The sequence below is a fragment of the Staurois parvus genome, unplaced genomic scaffold (genome assembly GCF_062004578.1).
Source record: "Staurois parvus isolate SC_StPar_1 unplaced genomic scaffold, SC_StPar_1.0 ptg000145l, whole genome shotgun sequence".
NCBI lineage: Eukaryota > Metazoa > Chordata > Amphibia > Anura > Ranidae > Staurois > Staurois parvus.
Genome location: NW_028317941.1, coordinates 22,550,001 through 22,574,490, shown reverse-complemented (window position 1 = coordinate 22,574,490; position 24,490 = coordinate 22,550,001). Strand labels below are relative to the sequence as shown.

The window sequence follows — 24,490 nt, the reverse complement described above, 5'->3', positions numbered from 1 at the left end:
ATTCAGGTACCCGCTCCCCCCCCTCCCCAAAGGTCAGCAGTCATCCCTGTGCTGTCCGCAGTCTCTGGTCATCCCTGTGCTGTGTCCGCAGTCTCTGGTCATCCCTGTGCTGTGTCCGCAGTCTCTGGTCATCCCTGTGCTGTGTCCGCAGTCTCTGGTCATCCCTGTGCTGTGTCCGCAGTCTCTGGTCATCCCTGTGCTGTGTCCGCAGTCTCTGGTCATCCCTGTGCTGTGTCCGCAGTCTCTGGTCATCCCTGTGCTGTGTCCGCAGTCTCTGGTCATCCCTGTGCTGTGTCCGCAGTCTCTGGTCATCCCTGTGCTGTGTCCGCAGTCTCTGGTCATCCCTGTGCTGTGTCCGCAGTCTCTGGTCATCCCTGTGCTGTGTCCGCAGTCTCTGGTCATCCCTGTGCTGTGTCCGCAGTCTCTGGTCATCCCTGTGCTGTGTCCGCAGTCTCTGGTCATCCCTGTGCTGTGTCCGCAGTCTCTGGTCATCCCTGTGCTGTGTCCGCAGTCTCTGGTCATCCCTGTGCTGTGTCCGCAGTCTCTGGTCATCCCTGTGCTGTGTCCGCAGTCTCTGGTCATCCCTGTGCTGTGTCCGCAGTCTCTGGTCATCCCTGTGCTGTGTCCGCAGTCTCTGGTCATCCCTGTGCTGTGTCCGCAGTCTCTGGTCATCCCTGTGCTGTGTCCGCAGTCTCTGGTCATCCCTGTGCTGTGTCCGCAGTCTCTGGTCATCCCTGTACTGTGTCCGCAGTCTCTGGTCATCCCTGTACTGTGTCCGCAGTCTCTGGTCATCCCTGTACTGTGTCCGCAGTCTCTGGTCATCCCTGTACTGTGTCCGCAGTCTCTGGTCATCCCTGTACTGTGTCCGCAGTCTCTGGTCATCCCTGTACTGTGTCCGCAGTCTCTGGTCATCCCTGTACTGTGTCCGCAGTCTCTGGTCATCTCCTGTACTATGTCTGCAGTCCATTAGTTCAGAATTTTTTTTTCCTGTTTTCTGCCTCTAAAACCTAGGTGCGTCTTATGGTCAGGTGCGTCTTATGGAGTGAAAAATACGGTATTTTCCGTTTAGGAATAGTCCTCTTTACAGGATAATTTCACCTTTGGGAACACGTCGCATGTTCCTCCCATTTTTAGGGTAGAACATGCAATATGTTTATGCTCCAAGTTAGAGGATGGACACTGCTCAACTAACCCCAGGAGATCAATGTTGAGGAATGGCCTCAGCTGCCATACTGGCAAGGCCAACTGACGCGTTTCGCCCCACCCACAGGGGTCTTGGTCAGAGAGGTACCTCTGACTAAGCCCCAGTGGGTGGGGTGAAACGCATCAAAGGGCGTGGCCAGTATGGCGGCTAAGGCCATTCTTCAACACTGGTTGAGCAACGTCCATCCCTTCACTTGTATTGGTTGACGCTGGAATTGCTCAAACTCATGCTCCCCTATTCTCACTTGCAGGTTGGGTGATCCTCTTCCTTCCATCCATAGCTCGGAGCAGCGCCATAAAAAGGTATACCTTTTCACTATGTGTTTCAGATCCAGCAGCAGCCCCCCGATCCCCCTGCTAATTGTGACAGCGTGTCGGGGATCTTCGCTCTACACCCGCTGTCACAATTTGAAGAGAATTTTCCTGTGAATGAATGAGCCTTTGTGGCTGATTGCTTGTAGCTCTCAATGAACTACCAGGGCGCTAGTGAGCACTCTAGGTAGTTCATGGATGTGTCCTGTTATTGTGTAAATGTCTGCCAGTACGAGATACAAGCAGACAGATACACTGATAGTCTGAAGAAGTCCTGCATTGCACACCGCGGTCTGCTGATCGCAAGTGCAATGCTTTACAGGTTCCTAAAAAAATAAATTATTTATACAGTTGTGTTCAAAATAATAGCAGTGTGTTGAAAAAAGTGAATAAAGCTCAAAATCCTTCTAATAGCTTTTATTTCCATACACACAAATGCATTGGGAACACTACACATTCTATTCCAAATCAAAACATGAAGAAAAATATATCAAATTTGTGTTGTTCCTCTAAAAAAAAATTGAAGAAAAGTGAATATTAGACTGTTCAAAAAAATAGCAGTGTTTGTATTCTTCTTTACAAACTCAAACATTCACTATATAAACTGAAAAATGTTTGAAGATTTTGCTTTCCTTTGAATCACTTAATTCATATTTAGTTGTATAAGCACTGTTTCTGAGAACTGCTGTACATCTGTGTTGCATGGAGTCAACCATCTTCTGGCACCTGTGAACAGGTATTCCAGCCCAGGATGATTGGACTACATTCCACAGTTCTTCTCTATTTCTTGGTTTTGCCTCAGAAACTGCATTTTTGATGTCACCCCACAAGTTTTTATTGGATTAAGATCCGGGGATTGGGCTGGCCACTCCATAACGTCAATCTTGTTGGTCTGGAAGATGTTGCACATTTACTGGTGTGTTTGGGGTCGTTGTCTTGTTGGAACATCCATTTCAAGGGCATTTCCTCTTCAGCATAAGGCAGCATGACCTCTTCAAATATTCTGATGTATTCAAACTGATCCATGATCCCTGCTATACGATAAATAGGCCCAACACCGTAGTATGAGAAACATCCCCATATCATGATGCTTGCGCAACCATGCTTCACTGTCTTCACAGTGTACTGTGGCTTGAATTCAGTGTTTGGGGGTCGTCTGACAAACTGTCTCCGGCCACTAGACCCAAAAAGAACAATCTTACTTTCATCAGTCCACAAAATGTTGCGCCATTTCTCTTTAGGCCAGTCAATGTGCTCTTTGGCAAATTGTAACCTCTTCAGCACATGTCTTTTTTTCAACAGTGGGACTTTGTGGGGACTTCTTGCAGATAGCTTGGCTTCACATAGGCGTCTTCTAATTGTAAGAGTACTCACAGGTAACTTTAGACCTTCTTTGATCTTCCTGGAGCGGATTGTTGGCCGAGTCCTTGCCATTTTGGCTATTCTTCTATCCATTCGAATGGTAGTTTTCCAGTTTCTTTCATGTCTTTCTGGTTTTTGTTGCCATTTTAAAGCATTTGAGATCATTGAGCTGTGCAGCTAAAATCAGCTTCTGCACTTCTTGGTTTTATCCACTCTTCAATCAATTTTTGTTAATCAAAGTACGCTGTTCTTCTGAACAGTGTCTGGAACGACCCGATTTTCAGAGAGAAATGCACAATACTCTGCATGTACAACATTTTCTGCCCTCATCCTTAAATAATGGCCTTCTGTTTTGTCGCCTGTTTTTTCACAGACTGAATTACCTCACTAATTGAACTCCACACTGCTATTATTTTGAACGTGTCCCTTTCAATTACACAGAATCAGCATCATGCATGTCATGACCGTTTAGTCTATTGGTTTTCTGTTACTCTACTACACCTACTAGTAACTTGTTTGCCATGTAGAAATATAATTTATACCAAAAACAGATTGATCTGGTTAGTAGTGTTGGGCTGCTATTATTTTTAATACAACTGTATACCCATCTGTAAACCACTGTGATCCTAAATCTTCGGATTCAGACATCAGTGCCTTTCACAAAAGACTAACACACCAAAGGACACAGGCATAGAGTGCTTTGAAACAAATGCTCTGTTGCAATGCATAAAACAGTGACCAGTCTATATTAGGCCCCCACTAATCCACAAACACATTCTGGTTGCACACACAAACAAGATATAACGTCGCATATGAGTGGATGGTTAGATCTTCAGTTTGCAGCATGAGCGTTTTTTCATATGTCATCAGTTGCCAACACAGGTGCTATATATGAAAAGTTCCACACAGTGATGGATCCATATAGAGTACAAGATCTAAATATCAGCTTGGAGTAATGGTGATCGATGCATGACATTGTCCTCACTCATGTATACTTATCAGTCCATTGGGACAGATCCATATATAGGTTGGGCATGAAGCGACTGTTTTGGTCAAAAAGTAGAGCCTAATCAGTTTTGCCAGAAGAACTGGCATCAGAGCAGGTCTTGTACTTTGAGGATTCATTACTGTGGGTGGGATTTATCATATATTGCACCTATGCTGGCAACTGCTGACACATTGCGAAGATGCTCATGCTGGAAACTCGAGATCCAACAGACCACTTATATATGGCAGTAAGTCTTGTTGGAATGTGTGCAATCAGGGTTTGTTTTAGGTTTAATGGGGGGTCTAATATAGACTGGCCACTGTTTTTAAGCATTACAAAAAAGCCTTTGTTTCCACTTGTGTGATGCCCAAATACTGAATTCAAGCCACAGTACACGGAAGACAGTTAAGCATGGTGGCGAAAGCATCATGATACTGGGATGTTTCTCATACTACGGTGTTGGGCCTATTTGTCGCATACCAGGGATCATGGATCAGTTTGAATACAGCAAAAAACTTAAAAAGCTCACGTTGCCTTATGCCAAATATTATATATATATATATATATATATATATATATATATATATATTTTCATTTTTAAAACTGCGCATTTCGGTTTTCGTTTATGTTTTCGGGACCAGAATTTTCATTTCAGTGCACCACTAAATATTCGTTCATTGATTCACAGGAAAGCTAAATCTTCAAGCATTTCAGTGCTTCAGTGTATACAGTAAATATTTGAGTTTGTAAAGAAAAATGCAGACTTTTTTTTCGAACAGCCCATTCCCTTTTTTCACTTTCTATAAAGTAATAAATTTGAAACATTTTTCCTTCATGGTTTCATTTGGAATAGACTGTGCAGTGTTCCCAATGCATTTACGTGTATGGAAATAAAAGCCATTAGTCCTCATGCACACTGGACGTTTTTACAGCTGCTGTTTTTGGCTTTTTAAATTTTTTTCTACAGCCAGTAAACTCCTTAGCATGTTATCCTATGTGTCCATGCACACAAAAACTATAATCAGCGGTTTTGGCCGATTTTCGACCCGTGTATGGCCTGCAAAACTTTCACACAGACCAAATAATATACACTGATTTTAATTTTTACCAGAGAAATTTAGTTGCATAAAATTTGATTCAAATGTATGAAAAGCAAGCTTTCAAAATTTTTGTTTTTTTCCTTTATAGAGCATAAAAAAAAAAAAAGTGATTAAATAACACCAAAAAAGCTCTGTCTCAAAAAAATTATAATTTCATCTGGGTACAGTGTTGCATGACTGCATAATTATCAAAGTATGACAGTGCTAAAAGCTGAAAAATTGGCCTGTGCAGGAAAGGGATGAAAGTGCCCAGTATTGAGGTGGTTAATAAAGCCTTTTCTGATTAAACCTTACAATTGCGTGTGCCCATGAAACAGCAACAAACTTTCATACCCTAAATTTTCCATAGGTGATGCTTTCAATGCCCCTTCTGGACATCAGTTTAGAGTTAAAGTGATTGCAAACAGATTTATACTTACCTATTCTGTGCAATGGAATTGCACAGAGCGTCCCCGGTCCTCCTCTTCTCGGGTCCCCCACCGGTGCTCCTGGCTCTTCCTTTTCTGCGAGTGCCCGCAAAGCAAGCTGTGTGCTATCAGGGTCACTTGTGCGGGCTTGTCCCAAGCCCTGCTACCAGCCTCTATAGATACAGATCATGGCTCTGTCCTGACTCTTGTCACTGGCATTGATTGACAGCTGCGAGAGCTAATGGCTCCTGTTACCTCAGCAAAGCCTGTGAAAGCAGAAAGTGAGTGTAGAGAGCCACTGCAGACAGACACAGCACTGGATTAAGCAAGGGCTCAGGTAAGTAAAAGAGTGGGGTGAGGTGGGATACTACTACCTGAAGAAGTAGTACTTTAAACGCAAAGGTTTACGTTTTATAACCACTTTAAAATGAACAATGAGCCTAGAATGACTGCTCTCACTCTGCTGTGCAGAGCAAGATGCAACAGCAGTAACCTAAGAAAGATCAGGACCATTTATAATCAGGAGAAATGTTCACCACTGATTCTTCCAGCCCAAATAGCCAAGATTTAGGCAACAGCTAAATTGTGAATGGCTGGCTGCAGAGCAGGGCCTGCTAGCACAAAGGAATTTTTAGAAAAGTCTACAATGTCTATTCACTGGACTTTTGAAAAGAAAAAGAAAAAAAAAAAAAAAGGAGTACCTGCAAAACAAACTGCATATTGAGCATTCAGTACAAGAAAAGCTGTGTCCACGATGGAGATAGACCATTTTTGTCAAGTTCTGCACTCACAGGATACAAGGCTTCAAAATTGTCAAGATGGGGGGGGAAAAAAAGCTCTCAAAACTTGCCTGATTCAGAGTAGGAAAGGTCTTTCTTAAAAAGAAAAAAATTATATATGCGCTCTTTTTTGTGCGCTGTTGAAAATATGAGGCTGTAAAGCATTAGGCATATCAATCCTGTGACTAGTATGCACTGACAATAGAAAATACATGGCAAGAGGCTAAGGGTAGTTACTTTTCTGAATTGTGGTGGTGAAAAATCTTAAGCTACCTCCACCAAACTGTCAACTTCCACCCTTGTTTCTGCCACAGCGAGTCTATCAAGCAATTCTGCTTTTAGTCCATGAATACAATCAAGAGGGCAGTGAGGCAGAAGAGTGATTACAGCACTTTCATATTTGATTGAGCTTTGCATGTTCGGCGCAGTCTAGATTTATATGCCTACATTTACTTATGCATTCTATTTATATTTAAGTATAATATTGGTACTTTATTTTCATCTTTACTGTACTAGTGGAGTATTAATGTGTTTATTATTGTTTTTGGTAGGTGGAAATTTTAATCACTGGAGTTTCGGTTTATTACACATGTATTATCTATTTATTGCACATTGTGCTAGCAAGGTAGCATTGTGTTTACTACAGTTTTCTCTACAAAAAGTTGACACTTTTTGATTCATAAACGTTACGTGATGGTATAGATTTTTTTTGCTTGCACAGGTTTTGGTAATATGCATTATATGTTTTATTGTGGTGTGTTAGCAATGCAGCACTGGTTTTTATTCATTTCTGTTGTTGATCTGGGAACACATTTCGGTGCTTGTGGCAGCTTCTGCGAGGTTGTGGTTGATTCTAATATTTTACACATTTGGGAGCAGATCACTAGAGGTTTCCTTGTATTTATCAAAGTTCCAAAGGCTGCCTCTCTGAGGAATCCAGGAACAGGTGGGGTGGCAAATAATCAGCTTGCATTGTCTGCATAAAAATGGCAAGCAGAAATGTGCAACTAGAAGTCTTATAAGCATTACTCCACTAACTGAACAGAAATTTCCGGATGGTAGGTGGAAAAAAAAAAAAAAAAAAAGACCACCAACTTGAACAGGTAAATCCTAGAATAATGCTATTAGACCAAACAGTGATGCAATATATTTAGGGAAAAACACTAAGTGCAAGTCCCTCTACACCTGTGTTCTATGAACTGCTTGTATGCAGACCACCGAGGTATGTTTTGTAGGATAAAGATGTATACTACTACACAGCCATCAAGACCTATCTTAGCATGGCAATGTTGCATCTCCTGTCAAGGCTTTGCCTGTCACAATGGGTACTCACAAGGGGTCTTCAAGGTCTGGGTGCCATTAGACTAGACCAGTGCTTCTCAAATAGTGGGGCGCGCCCCGAGGCTCCGTCAAGGGGGGCACGGCGCGGTGCCGCCGCCGCCCCCCCCCCCTTCCGACAGAAGGGACACTAAGTACAGGGGTGGGCAGAGGGCTGCTGTCTCTTACCTGGCTCCCACGATGATCCATCCAGGAAGCGCTGCTCCTTCCATCACTCCGGCCACTCCCTCACTCCTGCCGCTCGGCTCCGCCTCCTCACCGGTGATTGGCTGCCAGAACTGTAGCTCAGGAAAGGTACACAGGCGGCCAGTCACGGGCGAGGAGGCGGAGCCAGGCGGACCCGCGAAAATCGAGTGAGGGAAAAGCCGGTAAGTGTGCAGTGCAGAGGTGCTGCTGCAAAAATACTATTTACAGTCGCGCGGGGGGGCGCAAAATGTTTTCTTCTTCCTAGGGGGGGCATGACAGAAAATAATTGAGAAGCACTGGACTAGACCAAGGTATACCTGTATAGCACTACACGTATAGCAACTACATCTGTAGAGCCAGCTGCCAAAGGAAGCATCAAATGCAGGATCCAGTACACAAAAGAAACATTACAGGCGCATTCATGGGGTTCAAGTCCAGTTCCCAAGGTGTGCTCAATGGTTATCGATCCAGAAACTGCTAATGAATTTAAAAGAGGGCAGTAAGCAATTAGACCTTGACAGAAGTGTCAAAAGGAGGTAAAAAAAATCACGTGGAAAAAAAAAAAAAAAAAGCAGAAAATTCTTCTCCAAGAGGAGAAGGCACCCATTACCTAAGGACATGAGCATAAAAACGTAAGCCTCTTGGAGTGAGCAGGCCTATATGGGACACTAGAGGGCAGAGCCAGTGAAACTTTTTGCCAATGTACAAACTCCTGGAGGTAGTGGCACATAACCCATTCCTGTGTCCTGTATGATAATTGGTTTATATTTCTTAGATAACTTCTGCATTTAGAAAAGCTAAATGATGGTGTGTGAGTTCAGACTAAAAAATGAAATCTGCTATGAAAAAAAGTATGTAGTCTGCCATTGCAAACCTCAGAAAATAGTAGGAGCTGTTATGCTGATGGTGTGGTTTCAATGTTTTGTGAGTAATTGATACAGAGCAAGTATAAAGATAAAGCGTTCCTTCGATGTCCATGTAAATACTGAAGCCAGACAGATCTGTATCTGTGAAGAAAGCCAAAAATAGCAGCCCCCATATTTCTCTCATAGGAGGTATACTTAAACAACCAACATTTGACACAGTTGATGTAACAAGGCAAATCACGTTGAGGAACACACCTGATTCTGTTGGAGTGGAGGCTGGGACTGTCCATCGGGAGCCTGGCCTTGACTTTCATTCCCTCCAACCGGAGAGCCACGAGTCGTGGCTGTCATACTCGACACAGGGCAGATCTTTGCAATTTTGTCTGTTTATGTAGCAATTGCAAGAGAAGAAATTATAGTCCCTTTAAGAAAGACAAGCCGGCATACGTCTGTCTTACGAAGCTCCACCTTAAACACAAAACGTTTTGCAGAGACCATTGCATAACCTGTAAAGAAAAGAAAACCACTATTAAATCCAAAAACATAACTAAAAGGAAATATTCAATTAAATAACTCAAAAGAATTATGAAATATTTTTGTGCATTCAGTTATTTTACCGCGAACCAGAACCCAGAGACACTATATGGTATACAAGCCACTGTTGCTTTATTGCTTAGGCCCCATGTACACAGGACACTTCTGAACAATGGAAACTGACTACTGGAAAACGTAGGTTAAAAAAAAAGTCTATTTAGCTGCGTTTGCATAACGTGTTTATGCGCGTTTGCGTTTAGAAGCATTTTTTTTAAACATAAGCACATGAGAACCTCGCAAATGCCCAGAATGCACTGAAAAGTGGTAAATGATTAACAATTTCATACTATTTCAGAGAAATACAGAGTGTAGAAGCAGAGACAACAGTATGTGTTGAGATTAGCTTAGGTGTGAGTTGCTCATTAACATTTCTTTTGTTTCCAAGGGTGGGAAGCTGTCTGGTGGAGTCATTATGGTCACCTGACAGGGGGTCTTCATGAGAAATTCGAGTTGTGAATGGTCATTAACATATCTTTTGTTTCCAAGGGTGGGAGAGGTCTGAGGTGTGAATTGGTCATTACAAAGTGTGACAAGCTTGGTAGGAACATCCTGTGTTCAGTGTTTTGTCCATTTGAGTACCTTGAAAATGCTTTGCATGCATTTTTCATGATAAAAAAAGGCTCTGGACAGCATCGGGAACTGGAAGAGTTAAAACAATTTTTCAAACGCTTATAAATGCAATTTGCCGCGTTTAGCATTTGAAATGCTGATAAAATCGACTGCTGAACGCAAGTTTTCTGCGTTAAAAAAAACGACTGTAAACTCAAATGTCTGTGAACGAAGATGTGTACATGGACACATAGGAAAACATTAGGAGAGTTCAGGGGCTGCTGAAAAAAATGCTGAACAGCTCCTAAACGTGAGTTTATCAGCTGCAGTGTACATGAGCCCTTACACCAACTACGATATATCAGCTGCATATAAATTACGGCTGAAAAAGAAATAAGACTTAGCCTAAATGTATCAACAGTGCGTACGCAAATGATTCTTTGAGGGGAAAAAAATTAAATTAATCGGTTATGATATCCAAAGCACAAATACTAAATTTAGAAACAAGTACTATACCAGCAAACATGCTAAATGTGAGAAACCACAAATCCCAGGTCACCATGATGACCACAAACTGCTTCCTGGCCCCGCCAGCCCATCCATCGCCGGCACCAGGCACAAGTAACTCCTATTCTGATGCCCTCACACCTCTCGCCGCCAGAGGGCGCCGATCAGAGATGCACTTACCTACATCTGGGAGTGGGATAGCCATAGGGAAGGAGTGGAGGGCCATGACCCATCCATACCGATTAGTCCATAGAGGAAAGCGGAGCACAGCACAGGGACATTGACAGACCCAAAGGACAGGTTGGGGCAGGGGGATGTCCTCTGTGGCCTTGAGGGGACAGCTCTGTCTACAAGAGGGGAGGGGTCATTGTCTGCACAGCCCGCACACAGCTGCTTCAATCAGACAAGGACAACAGGTGATTAGCTGCTCTGGGTAATGGTGACAATTATACTGGAAGATCCTCTACAACACCCATCCCAGTAAAAGGGCTCTGATCTGTAGTGTATGGAGGCACAGAAGGCCAGCTAAGACTGCTAAAATTAATGCAGAGGAAGATCTCTTTGAATCACCAACTAATAATATAAACCTATAGGAGAGCTACTCATCTGGCATTATGCATGCTGAAATTTATTCAGTAGTTTTTTTATACTTACTGCTTTGCAATGTGTACAGAACATTGCTTTACCCTACAGGATGCCACTGGTAGGTTATCCTCTATAGGATGCCACTGGTAGGTGCTCAATAAATCCCAAGCGCCAGGTTGCCATGGCGACCAGAAACCCGTGTTCTGGCGCCCGGGCCCGTCAGCCCATCCACCACCAGCACCAGGCGCTAGCAACTCCCACCGCCTCCTACCGCCTGAGCAGATAGCTCCTGTTCTGATGTCCTCACACCTCCGGCAGCCAGATGGCACCAATTACAGAGCACATACCTTCCCTGTAAAGGGTGGAAACATCTATCGATATCCAGTCACATACCAGCTTTCCTACGTGTGTGAGCACGCTCCCGACTATCGAGATTAATCGGCGAGTGTGTGCACTAGAGGAATGTCAAAGATCAGGGTATGGGAGATTATATCGGGGGGAGAAGGGGTATCCTGTGGTGTCAGTAGGTGTGGGGGATCTCTTGTGTCACAGAGGGGGTGTCCTGAGATGTTTAGGAGGATGGGGGGGCGGTGCTGCTATCCTGTTTTCTCAAGCACAGAGGGGTATCCATTAACGTCACTAACGGGGGGGCATCCTGTGGTGTAATGTGATTGGGGGGTGCAAAGGGGAGTTATGTGATGTTACTGAAGCACAGAGGGCTATCCTGTGGTGTCACAGGGCAGGGTTATATCCTGTGGTTTCCGCAAGTCAGTACACGGGAAGGGGTATCCTGTGGTGTCAGTTGGGTGTGAAGTCATATCTTATTGTGTTAGGGGGTGCAGAGACGTGCCCTGTGGTGTCATAGGGATGCAGAAGGGTATCCTAACAAGGAGGAGAGCAGAGTCCAGCCCACAGCGCATGCCACACACCCCAACAAACACCCCAAGAACCCATTTCCACACCCTCCTGACAATTTATGGTGAGGGGGGAAAAAAATGCAATTGTACATCATGCATGGACTTTTTCCAGGTCTGATGTAGATAAGTGCGGGATTCTACCTAAGCAATAGGGCCACCACATTAAACATGCTCTATCCTCTTCCCTGCAGAGGGCTACACATGGAAACCCATTCACAATACAGGACAGTGACAGCGGACCACACTACTCTGCAATTTACCCCCAGACCATGTCAGAACCCTCTGGGCCTCACTCTGATGTGCACAGTCTGACAGCACCAACATTTCAGCAATAGGAGCAGCTTGGGAGTGGGAACAGACAGCCAAGAAAGAGAAGCAGCGCTACTTAAAATCAAGCTAAATGATATCCTTATTCTCAAATAATCAAGACACAGCTCTGTAAACTGGTTTTCATTGTATTTCAATACTTAGTTTTTTTTTTCTGCCTCCTTTTAACGACTGCCATGAGCTACAGGAACTTTCCTTTTCCCATTCACTTGTTTGTTTGGAACAAGCAGTGCACATTACAGTTACAGACCATATTGGGAGAGAGCAAGAGAGGGCGGCTACATTCCTATAAACAGTGGTACCACAGAGAATGAGCATAGACTCCCTCTAATTAGAAATGGCATTGCAACAGCTTAAAAATAAAAAGATAGAAAAAAAAAAAAAAGGGGGGGGGGAATAGAAGGTACTTTAGCTGGGCAGTTTGGAACAAAGTGAATGAAATGTGCATGAATGTGGGTTTCCCGCACTGCGTTCCGATGCAAACGGGTGCTTAGGTGACCACAGAGTACCACGTTGAAGGTTTTGTTTCTGCTTATTAAGGGGCTGAGGTCAGCACTCCTGTATAAATGTAAACAAGCCTGTGCTGTCAATAACTGGATCACCACACAGCTTTTTCAGTTGCACTTGTGACCTGGCAATTGTCCAGCCCTTATCTTGCTGGTCTTCATCCCTATTGGGAGAGAAGAATAGTGTGATAATAGGAACTGAGGGGATATCTCCCAAATTCTAAACTAGAATAGTACCAGAAAAGTAAAGGGGAAAAATTCACCAATGTGACACAATCAGTAATAAATGTCCATACAGTGTGAGGAAGGTTGTGTCGGGATATTACTGCTGACTGACCCTCTGAGTAGAAATTCCCTCTCACTTTTTGTTCAAACAATTGATGGCGGAACAAAACAGGACAGAATCTGTCTTAGTGACAGAGTGATTTAAAATCTCACAGAAAAATCACCCCTGTTGGGACACAGCAAGTCTGACAAAAGTTCTAAGCCTCACTCACTCTAACCAAAACTAAAGTTTTGGCTGTAGATGGGTTTCTCTCTATTACATCACCGCAAAGACATGAGCAAAGCTTTACATTTAAAAAGTGAAATTAGCTCAGCAGCACTTAACGGGAACAAGAAAGACATTAGAGATTTAAATTTAACATTTAGGAATTAGGAGAAAGTGCGCTAAGCGAATTGTGAAACCAACAGTGCAAGTTTATCATCCCAGTCATCTTTATATGACCTCAGACAACCTCATAACAGCAAGCAGCAACAAGAATCAAAGGTCAGTGAAACAAAAAAAAATTATTATAGCAACCATCAAGCTTGCAAAGTGGCTAAACTCAGCAAATGGCCAACAACTTGCAATGACATATTTGTATTTCAATATCTCCCATCAAAAATGCAATGTATTCTGCTTTGTTTTCTGCAGTAAAAGTACAAAATCGACAGCTTCAACAGAAAATGGACAAAATTCATTATGTATGTAGTCCCCTCTGTTAGACAAAAGTCTATTGTTAGATTGGCTTCTGTAGAACTGTCCTGCTGGAAAATCTATATTGCATGCCTGAATCTGAGGAGGGTGAGGGTGGGGGGGGGGGTTTATTCGTTCAACCTACTGGTTGAATTGTAAAAAAAAAAAAATCAATGTGTACTCAGCTCCAAAGTAGAACTCGTAACTTGAAGAGTATTTAAACCCAACAAATATTCATGATATGTGTCTGCTGTACCAAGTACTTGTATGAAAAGTACCGTTTTCTTTATATTGCTTCCTCTATGATATCCCTGATGTTCCTGCCAGTCCCTCTGCTTTTCTATTAAAAACTGACCACACTAAAAAGAACGCACCAAGGTCAGTTTTCTGGCTGTGCTGGGAGCTAATCCAATGATCAGGATTGTTCTGACAACCACACATCCTGCACAGACATTCACTGGGAAGATCAGTGTGATGCTGCTTCTCCTCCCTCTAAGATCCTAATGCAGCGGAGCACAGAGGGTACGTTATCACTTAATAAAAAGGGAAAAAAGGTATTTACAATTTTTGTACACACAAATGTTTTGCCTTTCATTTACATTTTAAACTTAAAGGGTTTTTACAAGGTGAGGGTTCTCAAATTGCTACAGGGCATATATACATACACACAAATATAAAAATATATATATATATATATACACACACACACACACACACACACATACATACACACACACACATACATACACACACACACACACTCAATCCCACAGAAGTGAGTACACCCCGCACATTCTTGTCAGGGCAGTATTCCAACATAACACCAAACATACCTCCAAGACGAAGGAAGGAAAGAAGGAAGCTGAGGGTAAAGGTGATGGACTGGCCAAACATGTCTCCAGTCCTAAACCCTATTGGGCATCTGTGGGGCATCCTCAAATGGAAGGTGGAGGAGCGCAAGATCTCTAACATCCACCAGCTCCATGATGTCGTCATGGAGGAGTGGAAGAGGACTCCAGTGGCAACCTGTGAAGCTCTGGTGAACTCCATGCCCAAGAGGGTTAAGGCAGTGCTGGAAAATAATGGTGGCCACACAAAATATTGACACTTTGGGCCCAATTTGGATATTTTCATTGCAAATTTAGCAATGTTATACAAGCTGTCCACTCACTATTTTACATTGTAGCAAAGTGTAATTTCTTCACTGTTTTCGCATGAAAAGATATAATAAAATATTTACAAAAACATGAGGGGTGTACTCACTTCTGTGAGATACTATATACAGGGATGTTGGATTCGTATCGCCCAACAACCAGGACATGTAGCTCCGGGCGCCGGGCAGGTACTTTTCTTCTCCCTTTAGCCCTGCTGCAGGCAAGCAGCAGGCTCACCTGTCAGATGAAGCAATCCGTGGCAGCGGTGCAGCTGACTGCTTCACACAGTGCCAGCCTCTCCGCGCCCCCGGCGTGCGGTTTCCCAGCTCCGCTTACCCATCTGCGGGCCCAGCTCGCCATCAGCTAGAGGGGGAGGGGAAGAAGTAGAGTAGACAAGTCTGCTGCCCTTCCCTTCTTGTGCTAACTCGAAGTGACGTTACAATGTCACTTCTGGGTCCCCGTTGAGAGATTGTAATACAATCCCCGGGAAAGAATGTAATATGGTGCATGTGCACCACATTACATTCAGTGGAGCAGAGGGAAGACATGCAGGGTCTTTTAGACCTTGGATTTTTTGGCAAAAAAAAATGGCCTGGCCAGGAAGGGGGGGTAAATCCACTGGAGAGAAAGGGGTTAAATAAACTAGCCTCAAAAGGACACGTTCACTTGTAAATACAGTTGAAACTCAATATTCAAACCCAACTTTTACAACCAACACTAAAAAACCCTGCTCTACAGTTCTATAGTGCAACCATATCCCCATGTAATGGCTAATCTCTCACTTGGCCACCCTGATCATAGGTTAACATACAGAAGGTACATCAGCAATCACTAGCCCATTTCATAACCTGTGGAAGCGATTGAGCACTTACAATATTATCCAATCACTGCTACAAAAGAAAGAAGTACAAATACGAATGTCACATTCATTGACGTATTAACAAATGATATTAACCACTTCTCTTCTGGCAACTGTTCACCCCATATGGACCAGAGCAATTTTTACAATTCTACTATGAACCTGTTTATTCAGCAATAATTTTGTCATTACTTAACCACTTCCCGACCGCCCCATAGCAGATATACTGTTGCAGTGACTTATTGCCGAGGATCTCCAATGGGGAGGAGAACTGTATGTAAATAGTTCTCCTCTCTGTCATCTCCTGCACACTGAAAAGCACAGCCATCCAAAACAGTGTGATTACAGTGAAACACAGACCAACAGTCCAAAGTAAAACAGCACACAGTTAATCCTTTGATAGCCCCTCATGTTAACCCCTTCCTGCCCAGTGCCATTAGTAGAGTGTCAGTGATTTTATTTTTTTTTTTTTTTAAGCACTGATCACTGTATTGGTGTCATTAGGGATGTCAGTGACACCAAGTCAGTTCCTCACAGTGCCAGAATGTTCGCCGAAGTCCCGTTAATCTGCTATAAGTCGCTGATCAGCATTACTAGTAAAAATAAAAAAATTCCAGTATCTATACCACCATTTGTAAATGCTAAAATGTTCATGTAAACCGTTTAATTTACATGTATTTGGATTTTTTTTTTTTTGTAGCAGACATGTAGCAGAATACATTTCGGCCTAAATATATGACAAAATGTTTTACATTTTTTTACTGGACATGTTTAATCATTTGCCGCCCGCCCTATGGCCGAATGAAAAACCCTGAATGAATCGATGTAATTCAGGTAAATGCTTGCTTATAGCAAAGTAATTCTTTGCTATAAGCAAATTGTGTAAAAAAAAAAAAAAAAAAAAAAAAAAAAAAAAAAATACTGATCACTTCCCCAAAGTAGTACAATGTTACTATGGTAACATTGTACTACTTTGGTCATAGTGAAATATGAAAAAAAAAATCTTCAAAAAAAAAAAATTTAATTAAAAAAAAAATATATATTTTTTTTTGTTCATACTGTCACCAGTCAGTGTCCCTGTTCACCGCCATGCCAGTTATATGATGACGCTGTACTGCACTGGTGACAGTACGCAAAAAAAAAAAATAGTGAAAATAATTTTTTTAATTTTTTCATTTTCTGAAAAATTACAAAAAAACAGAACTTCAAAAAAAACTCGCCATGCCTCTTATGAAGTACGTCGGACTGTGTACTTTGCAAAAAGGGGTCATTTGGGGGATATCTGTACTATTCTGACATTTTTGGACCTCAAGAAATTAGATTGGCTGTCAGTACTTCAGGATTGATCAATATTCAGATCTATACCATAGTTTGTGAACTCTATTTATGAAATTTATGAAGAACAATTATTTATTTGCAAACTTTTATAACAGAAACAAAGAAAAACGTGTTTTTTTTTAAATTTTTGATCTTTTTTTGTTAATTTAGCAAAAAATAAAAACCCCAGCGGTGATTAAATACCACCAAAAGAAAGCTCTAGTTGTGTGAAGAAAATGATAAAATTTTAGTTTGGGTACAATGTTGTATGACCGCGCAATTGTCAAAGTGTGAGAGCGCTGAAACCTGAAAACTGGTCTGGGCAGGAAGGTGTAAAATTGCCTGGTATTGAATTGGTTAATAGCAAAATGCCAAAAATAGTTATTTTTTCTCAAAATTGTCAGTCTTTTTTTTTTTTTATAGCGCAAAAAAGAAAAGAAAAGAAAAGAAAAAAGAAAAAAAACACTGCACAGGCGATAAAATACCACCGAAAGAAAGCTCAATTCGTGGGGGGAGAAAGGACGTAAATTTCATTTGGGTGCAGCGTTGCATGACTGTGCAATTGTCAGTTAAAGTAACGCAGTGCTGTGATGCAAAAAAATGGCCTGTCAGGAAGGGGGGTAAATCCTCAGGAGGGCAAGTGATTAACCGTGTCACCACCGCCCTATAGCAGAAATACTGCTACAGGGCAGCACGGGTGTGCAAAATCACATATATACATATACACACACATACACGTGATTTTGCTTCTCGGTAGGGGGCTCGCCGGTTCATTAATGAGTTTGGTTCTGACAGCAAGCTTTGCAGTGCAGGAGAAGTTACCTTTCTCCAGCAAAGTGTAAAAAAAAAAAAAAAAAAAAAAAAAAATAAAAAAATTTTTTTTACTTTTCAGAGTGAGCCAAGTCTTTTTTGGCACTTTTTGCCTGAGGAAATAATTATGCACACGATAGAGTGTTGATCATCTTCGGCAACACCATCCCTCTTTACACAAATACATATTACCGGATATGTTTACATCCAATAAGCATTCAGGTTTATACAGCTTGGAGTTGGACAACATGCACAAAATGGTGATTTGGTCAAAATACTCACTTGCCTAATAATTGTGCACACAGTGTATACTAAATGTTTAGAAATATTAAAGTAAACAAAAACACAAAAAAATATTAATGGTTAATAAAATAGAAAAAAAAAAAAGTTGATTAGGGCTGATTAGAGAAAACTAAAGCCTTTTACACGGGATGAGAATATCGGACGAATGATTCTCCATTTTTTTTTGTCCAGTTCTATAGAGCAGTCATGTCCCTACGTACGAAGGGACCTATGAGTTTATATAATAAAAGAACAAATTTCAGTTTCAAATTAAAAATGAAGATGTTACTAAAGTTACGAAAATTCTCGCAAGACAGAATACAACTTCCCGCAATGATGTATCTTAATGTATTCTTCTCCATGCATGCATGGTCTTGGTCACTCGATTTTTTTTTTTTTTTTTTACAGATGAATACTGTACTGATTAAACAAAAATCATTCCTTCTGTTATCGTATGGGAACATTTTTCGTGCTTTTCCCTTCGGATAATGTCATAAACTGTCCTGATCAGCTCCCGAAAGCTGATGTACTGATGACCAGATTATCGGACAATCCCACCGAAAGCTATATTTTTTCGCCCGATTTTCTCATTGTGTGCACCAGGCATAAGAGTTAAAGAGATGAACGTTTTTATTTATTTAAAAAAAAAGTTTTTTTTTTTTTTTTTTACTTAACCTGACATCTGCAGCTGGAAGTTCATTCCTTTGATCTGCAGATGAATGAAACAGAATACAAAGTAACAGTGTTACTTTTTATCTCTCATTCTCGGTTTACACAGCAACTATGGCTTTGATTAATCAGAGCTGAAGACTGCTGGGGATTGAGAGGGGGGTCCTGGCAGCCAGGGAAAAGGACTGGAAGTGCTACACATGTCCTGTGTACTATGATGATGTTTTTGGGTGTGTGCAGCATGTCCAGCGTCTTTAAGTAGTTAATCACCAACTTAAAATGCTGTGTTTGTAAGGTTGAAACATTTTTGTTTAGCATTTCCAGCTCTTCATAACCGCCAACAAGAGGGGGGGGGGGGTGATACATCCACTTCCTGTTACCTGTAAATGTGAAAGAACACATCTCCAAACACCCATTAGATGTGCATGTTCCACGGAGAGTGGCGGCCACTGAATATAGACTTTGGCTATGAAGTCTGCCTGTCATTGGATTACATTTATTAGAACAGTTTCTGACAGTAATCAAACTGATCAGCACAACTTAAGTCTGCACCATCCAGTGGCCAGAAGGGAGGAACTTGCTTGTCTAAAGGAGTATCAAAAATATGTGTTCTTTCATATGGACTAATCCATTTGTCATCGCTTATACACTCTGTTCTCACTGCATGTGAATGGGTGGCTACAAAAGTGAGCTATTGAGAGAGCAGAATGAATCAGGCACAGGCATAAAGGAAATTAGGACTTCTGGAATCTCTGGGACGATCGTAACATATTTAAAGAGACTAAATGTACACAGAATTTAACAGGATATAACAACTTGAGTACTGGGGGCATGCCCTAGATGCCGACCAGAATGGCTGCCTAGATCTGAACTGCTCCACAGCCACGGGTGACTACAGTGGCTCTCAGCAACCCAGCTTGCCGATTCCACTTCCACTAGGGAGAAGGAGACAGCAGGACATCTGCTGGCTATGTCCTGCAAAAAAAAAAAAAAAAACCACGGACCCCTGGACTGTGCCACCTTACGGATTTCTTTATGCAGTCGGGGCACAGTAACACACAAGATGACGCCAAGAGGAAACACTGCTCTCCCCCATCATCATAGGCACCAGGAGACTTGGCCCAGGAGCCACTCTCGGACAAGGAGGATGTTGCATCAGACCTCTCACCCTCTACAGCAGCAGACAGAGGTAAAGGAGTGGGCAATACACCTGCCCATTCTCCTCACAAACCACCATCTGCTAAATAACACCACTGGGCTAACACAGATAGAGATAATTCAGATTAGCAATCAGAGTATACAGAGCCACTTGCTAGCTTCCCCGCTGCTGATACTCCTGCCACTAAGGCCACATTAAAAGCAATGATTTTTTCCCTGCAAGCTGGCCTACACGCTGAGCTCCGTTCCTCTGTCTCCCAACTTTAAAATAGAACGTATTATATAGAAGACCACACTGAACTAGAATCCCAGATGGGTGAAGTAGCTAAAGCTCATGACAAAAGGGTCAATGCACACAAAAACGCATGCTGAAGCAATACGCAAACTCCAACTAAAAAGGTAGCAGACCTGCAAGATCACTCCAGACGTAATATAAAGCTCAGAGGGATGCCTGAAGTTGTAAATTGAGCGATTTGGTTACTAATTTGCAACTGTTCCTGAAGCTCATTCCTGATCTCACCCCATAAGATCTTCCTATGGACAGAGCGCACAGGATCCCTAAACCAGCTTACCTCCCTGATGCGGTCCCTAGGGACATCCTCATTAGGATCCACTTTTATCACATAAAGGAGAAACTCTTTAGAGCTGCTAGATTAATTCGCTCTCTACCTCCCCCATACACAAGAGTTGCCCTATACCAACCTCCCAAAAGGAGAAAATGAGTTTACACCCATTACTGCCGTGCTGTGGGATCACAGCATTGTATATCACCGGGGTTTCCCCACTAAACTCCTAGTCATATACCAAAACCAATAGATTACTCTCTCTTCTCTTACAGATGTCTTCAAGCACCTGCATAACTGGGGCCTAAACACCATCGCCCCCACCAAATCCGACGAAAAGAGACCGTTTCCAGACCTACAGAACCCTGAAGAAACCCGGATTGCAAAATCCTACAATCTCTAGGCCCAACCTGCCACAGTTTCCTCCCTCATGGAAGGTAGTTCTCTCTTTTTTTCATGCTTTATCTTCACTAATCTGTCACTCCAGCAGTGGAGTGCAATGTTCTGATCTCTAGACCTTTATTTTGTTACTTTTTGAGTATACACCCCTGTGCAATTGTTTATATTGTACCATCTTACTTCTTCATTTCACTCTGTACCCTCTATCATTTCCCACAAGGGTTGTGTTTTCTTTGTAGCGATCCCTCTCAGCCTACTGCTACCACCACCAAAGTATCTTCTGATGGCACTACGTATTACCACACTTAACGCAAAAGGGCTTAATAGTCCTTTAAAACATCACGCCTATGGAAAGAAGCCATTATGCAAAATCTGACATTTTAAGCCTACAAGAAAACAAACACACTTCAAGCAAGGCAAGGCCCCACCATGGCTCTTCCCACACACCTTCTTTGCAAACAACACTAACAAAACCAAGGGAGTCATGATAGCTGTATGAAACGCTCTTTCAGCTCCAACATCTGGAATCTGATCCCTCTAGTATGTACCTTATTTTGATTGCCATATTCAATAGCTCCCCTTTGGTCGTAGCTAACATTCACTTGCCAAAATACCCATCAAAGCAGATTCTACATGCTGGTAATGAACAAACTCACCACTTATTCCAAAAGATTGCATAAAACTTTATGCAGGGATTTTTATGACATAATAGATCATACACCGGACACAAACACACGTAGACTGAGAACAGCTCCTTATCTACTTGCACACCGCATTTGACTACTATCTTAAGCACCTTCGCCTGAAGCAAACCAGGCCCCCTGTTGGCTAATCATGTTAAACGCAAAGCGGCATTATCCAAAATCCCTTTTATGCATACAGCCCAGCCTAACCACCCGTATATCGGCGTGTATCATTAATTCACTCTGGCCAGGTGGGTTTTATCCTGCGGCGACAAGCATCTGATGGCACTAGAAGGTTCATTAACCTCATACAATGGGCTGAGCATCATGGAATGCCTTCTCTACTTCTGTCTTTAGATGCGGAGACGGCGTTCGACAGGGTGCACTGGTCCTAGCTCAAAGCCTTTCTTCAGAAATTTGGCTTTGCAAGATCTATTTATACAGCTGTCCTCACTCTTTATTGTAGCCCTTCTGCCAGAGTATTGACCTCAGGAATAACATCAAGACCCTTCAACATAACCAATGACATGAAACAAAGTTGCCCCCTCTCCCTGCTAATATTTGCAATGCTAATGGGACATCTTGAGGAAGCAATACGCAATCGCCTAAAGATCTCAGGTGTGCAAGTGGGTGCGGTTGTCCACAACACTGACTACACAGATGACGTCATTGTAGCTATGACCAATCCAACTCAATCCCTTTGTGGAGTTAATGACATGTAGTCAAATTTCCCTATACAAGATTAATTGCTCCAAATCCTGTATACTCTGTATTTGCATCGATCACACCACCAAGTCAAATTTATCGAGGTCGTCCCTCTTCCCTTGGGCCCCGGCTTTCTCTCTCACTTATCTAGGAATACAACTGTCAGTTAATTCCAATAACACTCTTCGTATAAAACTTTGAGATTCTGATTAAGAAACCACAAGACTTCTGCTCTACTTTAACTGGTAAAACTTTGTGGGGTGGAAAAATAGCACTCTAAAAAAGTACCTCATGCCCCATATCTTATACCTCTTGTGAATGCTACCAACTACATTCTTGGCCTCTCACTTCAACGCACCCTAAACGTTTTCATATGAGATGGCAAACACCCCAGAGTGAAACTATCATGTGCACTGCAAATCCTCTAAAAAAAAAAAAGCTATCTTATCCCAAGCTGAGAACTGGTGGATGCCTGAACAACACCCTGCTTGGGTACAAATTGAGGAAACAGCCTTCACACACTCAACCAGATTCCTCCTGGCCGCCTTATGGCTGCAACATTATCCACCTCACTATCTTCGCAGATCAATCAATGCAACCCTTAAAGTTTGGAGAACTACTCTGCAACAAGCAAATGGCCTTTCAAAGAACGTCCTGTCATCCTTCCCTATTTCAGCATTGGGTCATATCTGCCAAGACTTGTCCTTAACCGCATGGAAATTGGCCGGAAACGCTTCCATCGGGATTGTTTTTGAAAATAAGTTGTTAACCTCTTTCCAAGTTTTGCATAATACAATATCCCAAACCAGGATTTTTATTAATACCTGCGGATAAGACGCGCCTTGAACAGTTTCCTGGTCAGACTGTACCTTCACCTCTGAACGCCTACCAAGGGGACTTTTACCAACTACTGAACTCTATAGCTTCTCAACAGAAGCACTCATCAATGGGAAAACATCCTTAAATTTCTCAGAAGTCCTATCCCAAGGAACTCTTCAGTACGTAGTTCACGCAAATTCTCTAGTTGCCTCTCCCATTGGGAGTTGGTTCAAAAGCTTTTACTCCATTGGTATCACACACCAGTGAAACTTTCCCATATCGTCTGATCTTTGCTATCTACCTGTTGGAAAAAAACGTGACTATCTTTTCCCTCGTAAATCTGAATCTTATATGTATAGCCTGTTACCCTCTCACAGGTCTTATACATCTTGACCCCATATCTGGCACGCTTGCTGGGGAGAAATTGTTTGAATTCAAGGCGGCCAGAAAAATTAATGAGGGATTCATCAATGCAGATTTTTTGCTGGGGAGTATAGACATCTGCAAATTTTTGATTAAGGTGATTTTACAAGGGGCAGAATTTTGTGGAGCCAGTCAAATTCAGGGTCACCCCGAGGACGACAGAGTGTATTGTCGTTGAAATGCATAAGACACATTGTACTCTCATATCTATGCATGGCCATGGCAGCAGAGAACACAGGCATATGATGAATCAGGTTTGTGGACTAATACAACCAAAATTTTTTTTAGTAATGTCCATGTTGAGGGTTAGGCCCAAAAAAAAAAAAAAAAAAAAAATTTAATTTGGAAACCATAATGGGTTTCCATACGAATGGCCTGGCAAGGTTTGAATTTGGGTTCGCGGCAATAAATTGTTGTGCATATAAATTGCTATGATCCACAATCAATGCATACAGATCTCCATGAAAAACAATTCCAAAAAAATCAAGGAGAGTAGTTATATTTGCTGTTTCCACCTGAATTCCGGGTTGGGCAGTGAATGCGGAAGTACGGATGCCGATTCTGTAAGCACTGCGGTTTTGTGTGCAATGTATCAAGTGACAGTGACCTACTGACACGGCACTTGCTGGTGGAGAAGAGGGGGGGGATAATTGTAAGGGCTAAATGCAGGTGCAGCGGCTGATCCCTCTAAAATTGCATGTTTGGGAACACTATACTAATGTGAACGCTGGTATAATGCTGATCTGATCAAATATATTGATCCGTTCATACACTAAACTAGCATTGGAGGCTAATTGTATATGAGCGTGTTCCTGGCAATCAAGGGGTTAAATGTGATTAATGGTGTACTGATGGGCAATCTAACAATATCTGGGAGAGACGTGAAAACTATGGGAGCACGAATCGCGTATATATACACGCACCTGTGCCACCCTGTAGCAGAATTTCTGCTATAGGGTGGTCAAGAAGCAGTTACAGAAGCGGTTTGTGTTACGGCGCTGCGTTACTTTAAATAACAATTGCGTCCAAATGAAATTTAAATTTTTTCCCCAGAATTAAGCTTGCTTTCAGTGGTATTTGATCGCCTGTGTGTTTTTTTATTTTTTGCGCTATAAAAGAAAGGACCAACAATTTTGAGGAAAAAAAAAAACAATATTTTGGACTT

At 42.2% G+C, this 24,490-nt stretch overlaps 1 protein-coding gene across 4 annotated transcripts in view; it reads right to left on the bottom strand.

The window, feature by feature from the left end:
- Positions 1-24,490, bottom strand: part of USP9X (ubiquitin specific peptidase 9 X-linked) — a 290,448-nt gene that overhangs the window by 211,370 nt on the left and 54,588 nt on the right. For all 4 annotated transcript variants that reach the window (XM_089673929.1, XM_089673926.1, XM_089673928.1 and 1 more), the window contains exon 2: positions 8,797-9,047. In XM_089673929.1, coding sequence (XP_089530055.1) covers positions 8,797-8,892 — 96 coding nt within the window. In that variant the 5' untranslated portion in view covers positions 8,893-9,047. The remainder of the gene's footprint in view (positions 1-8,796; positions 9,048-24,490) is intronic.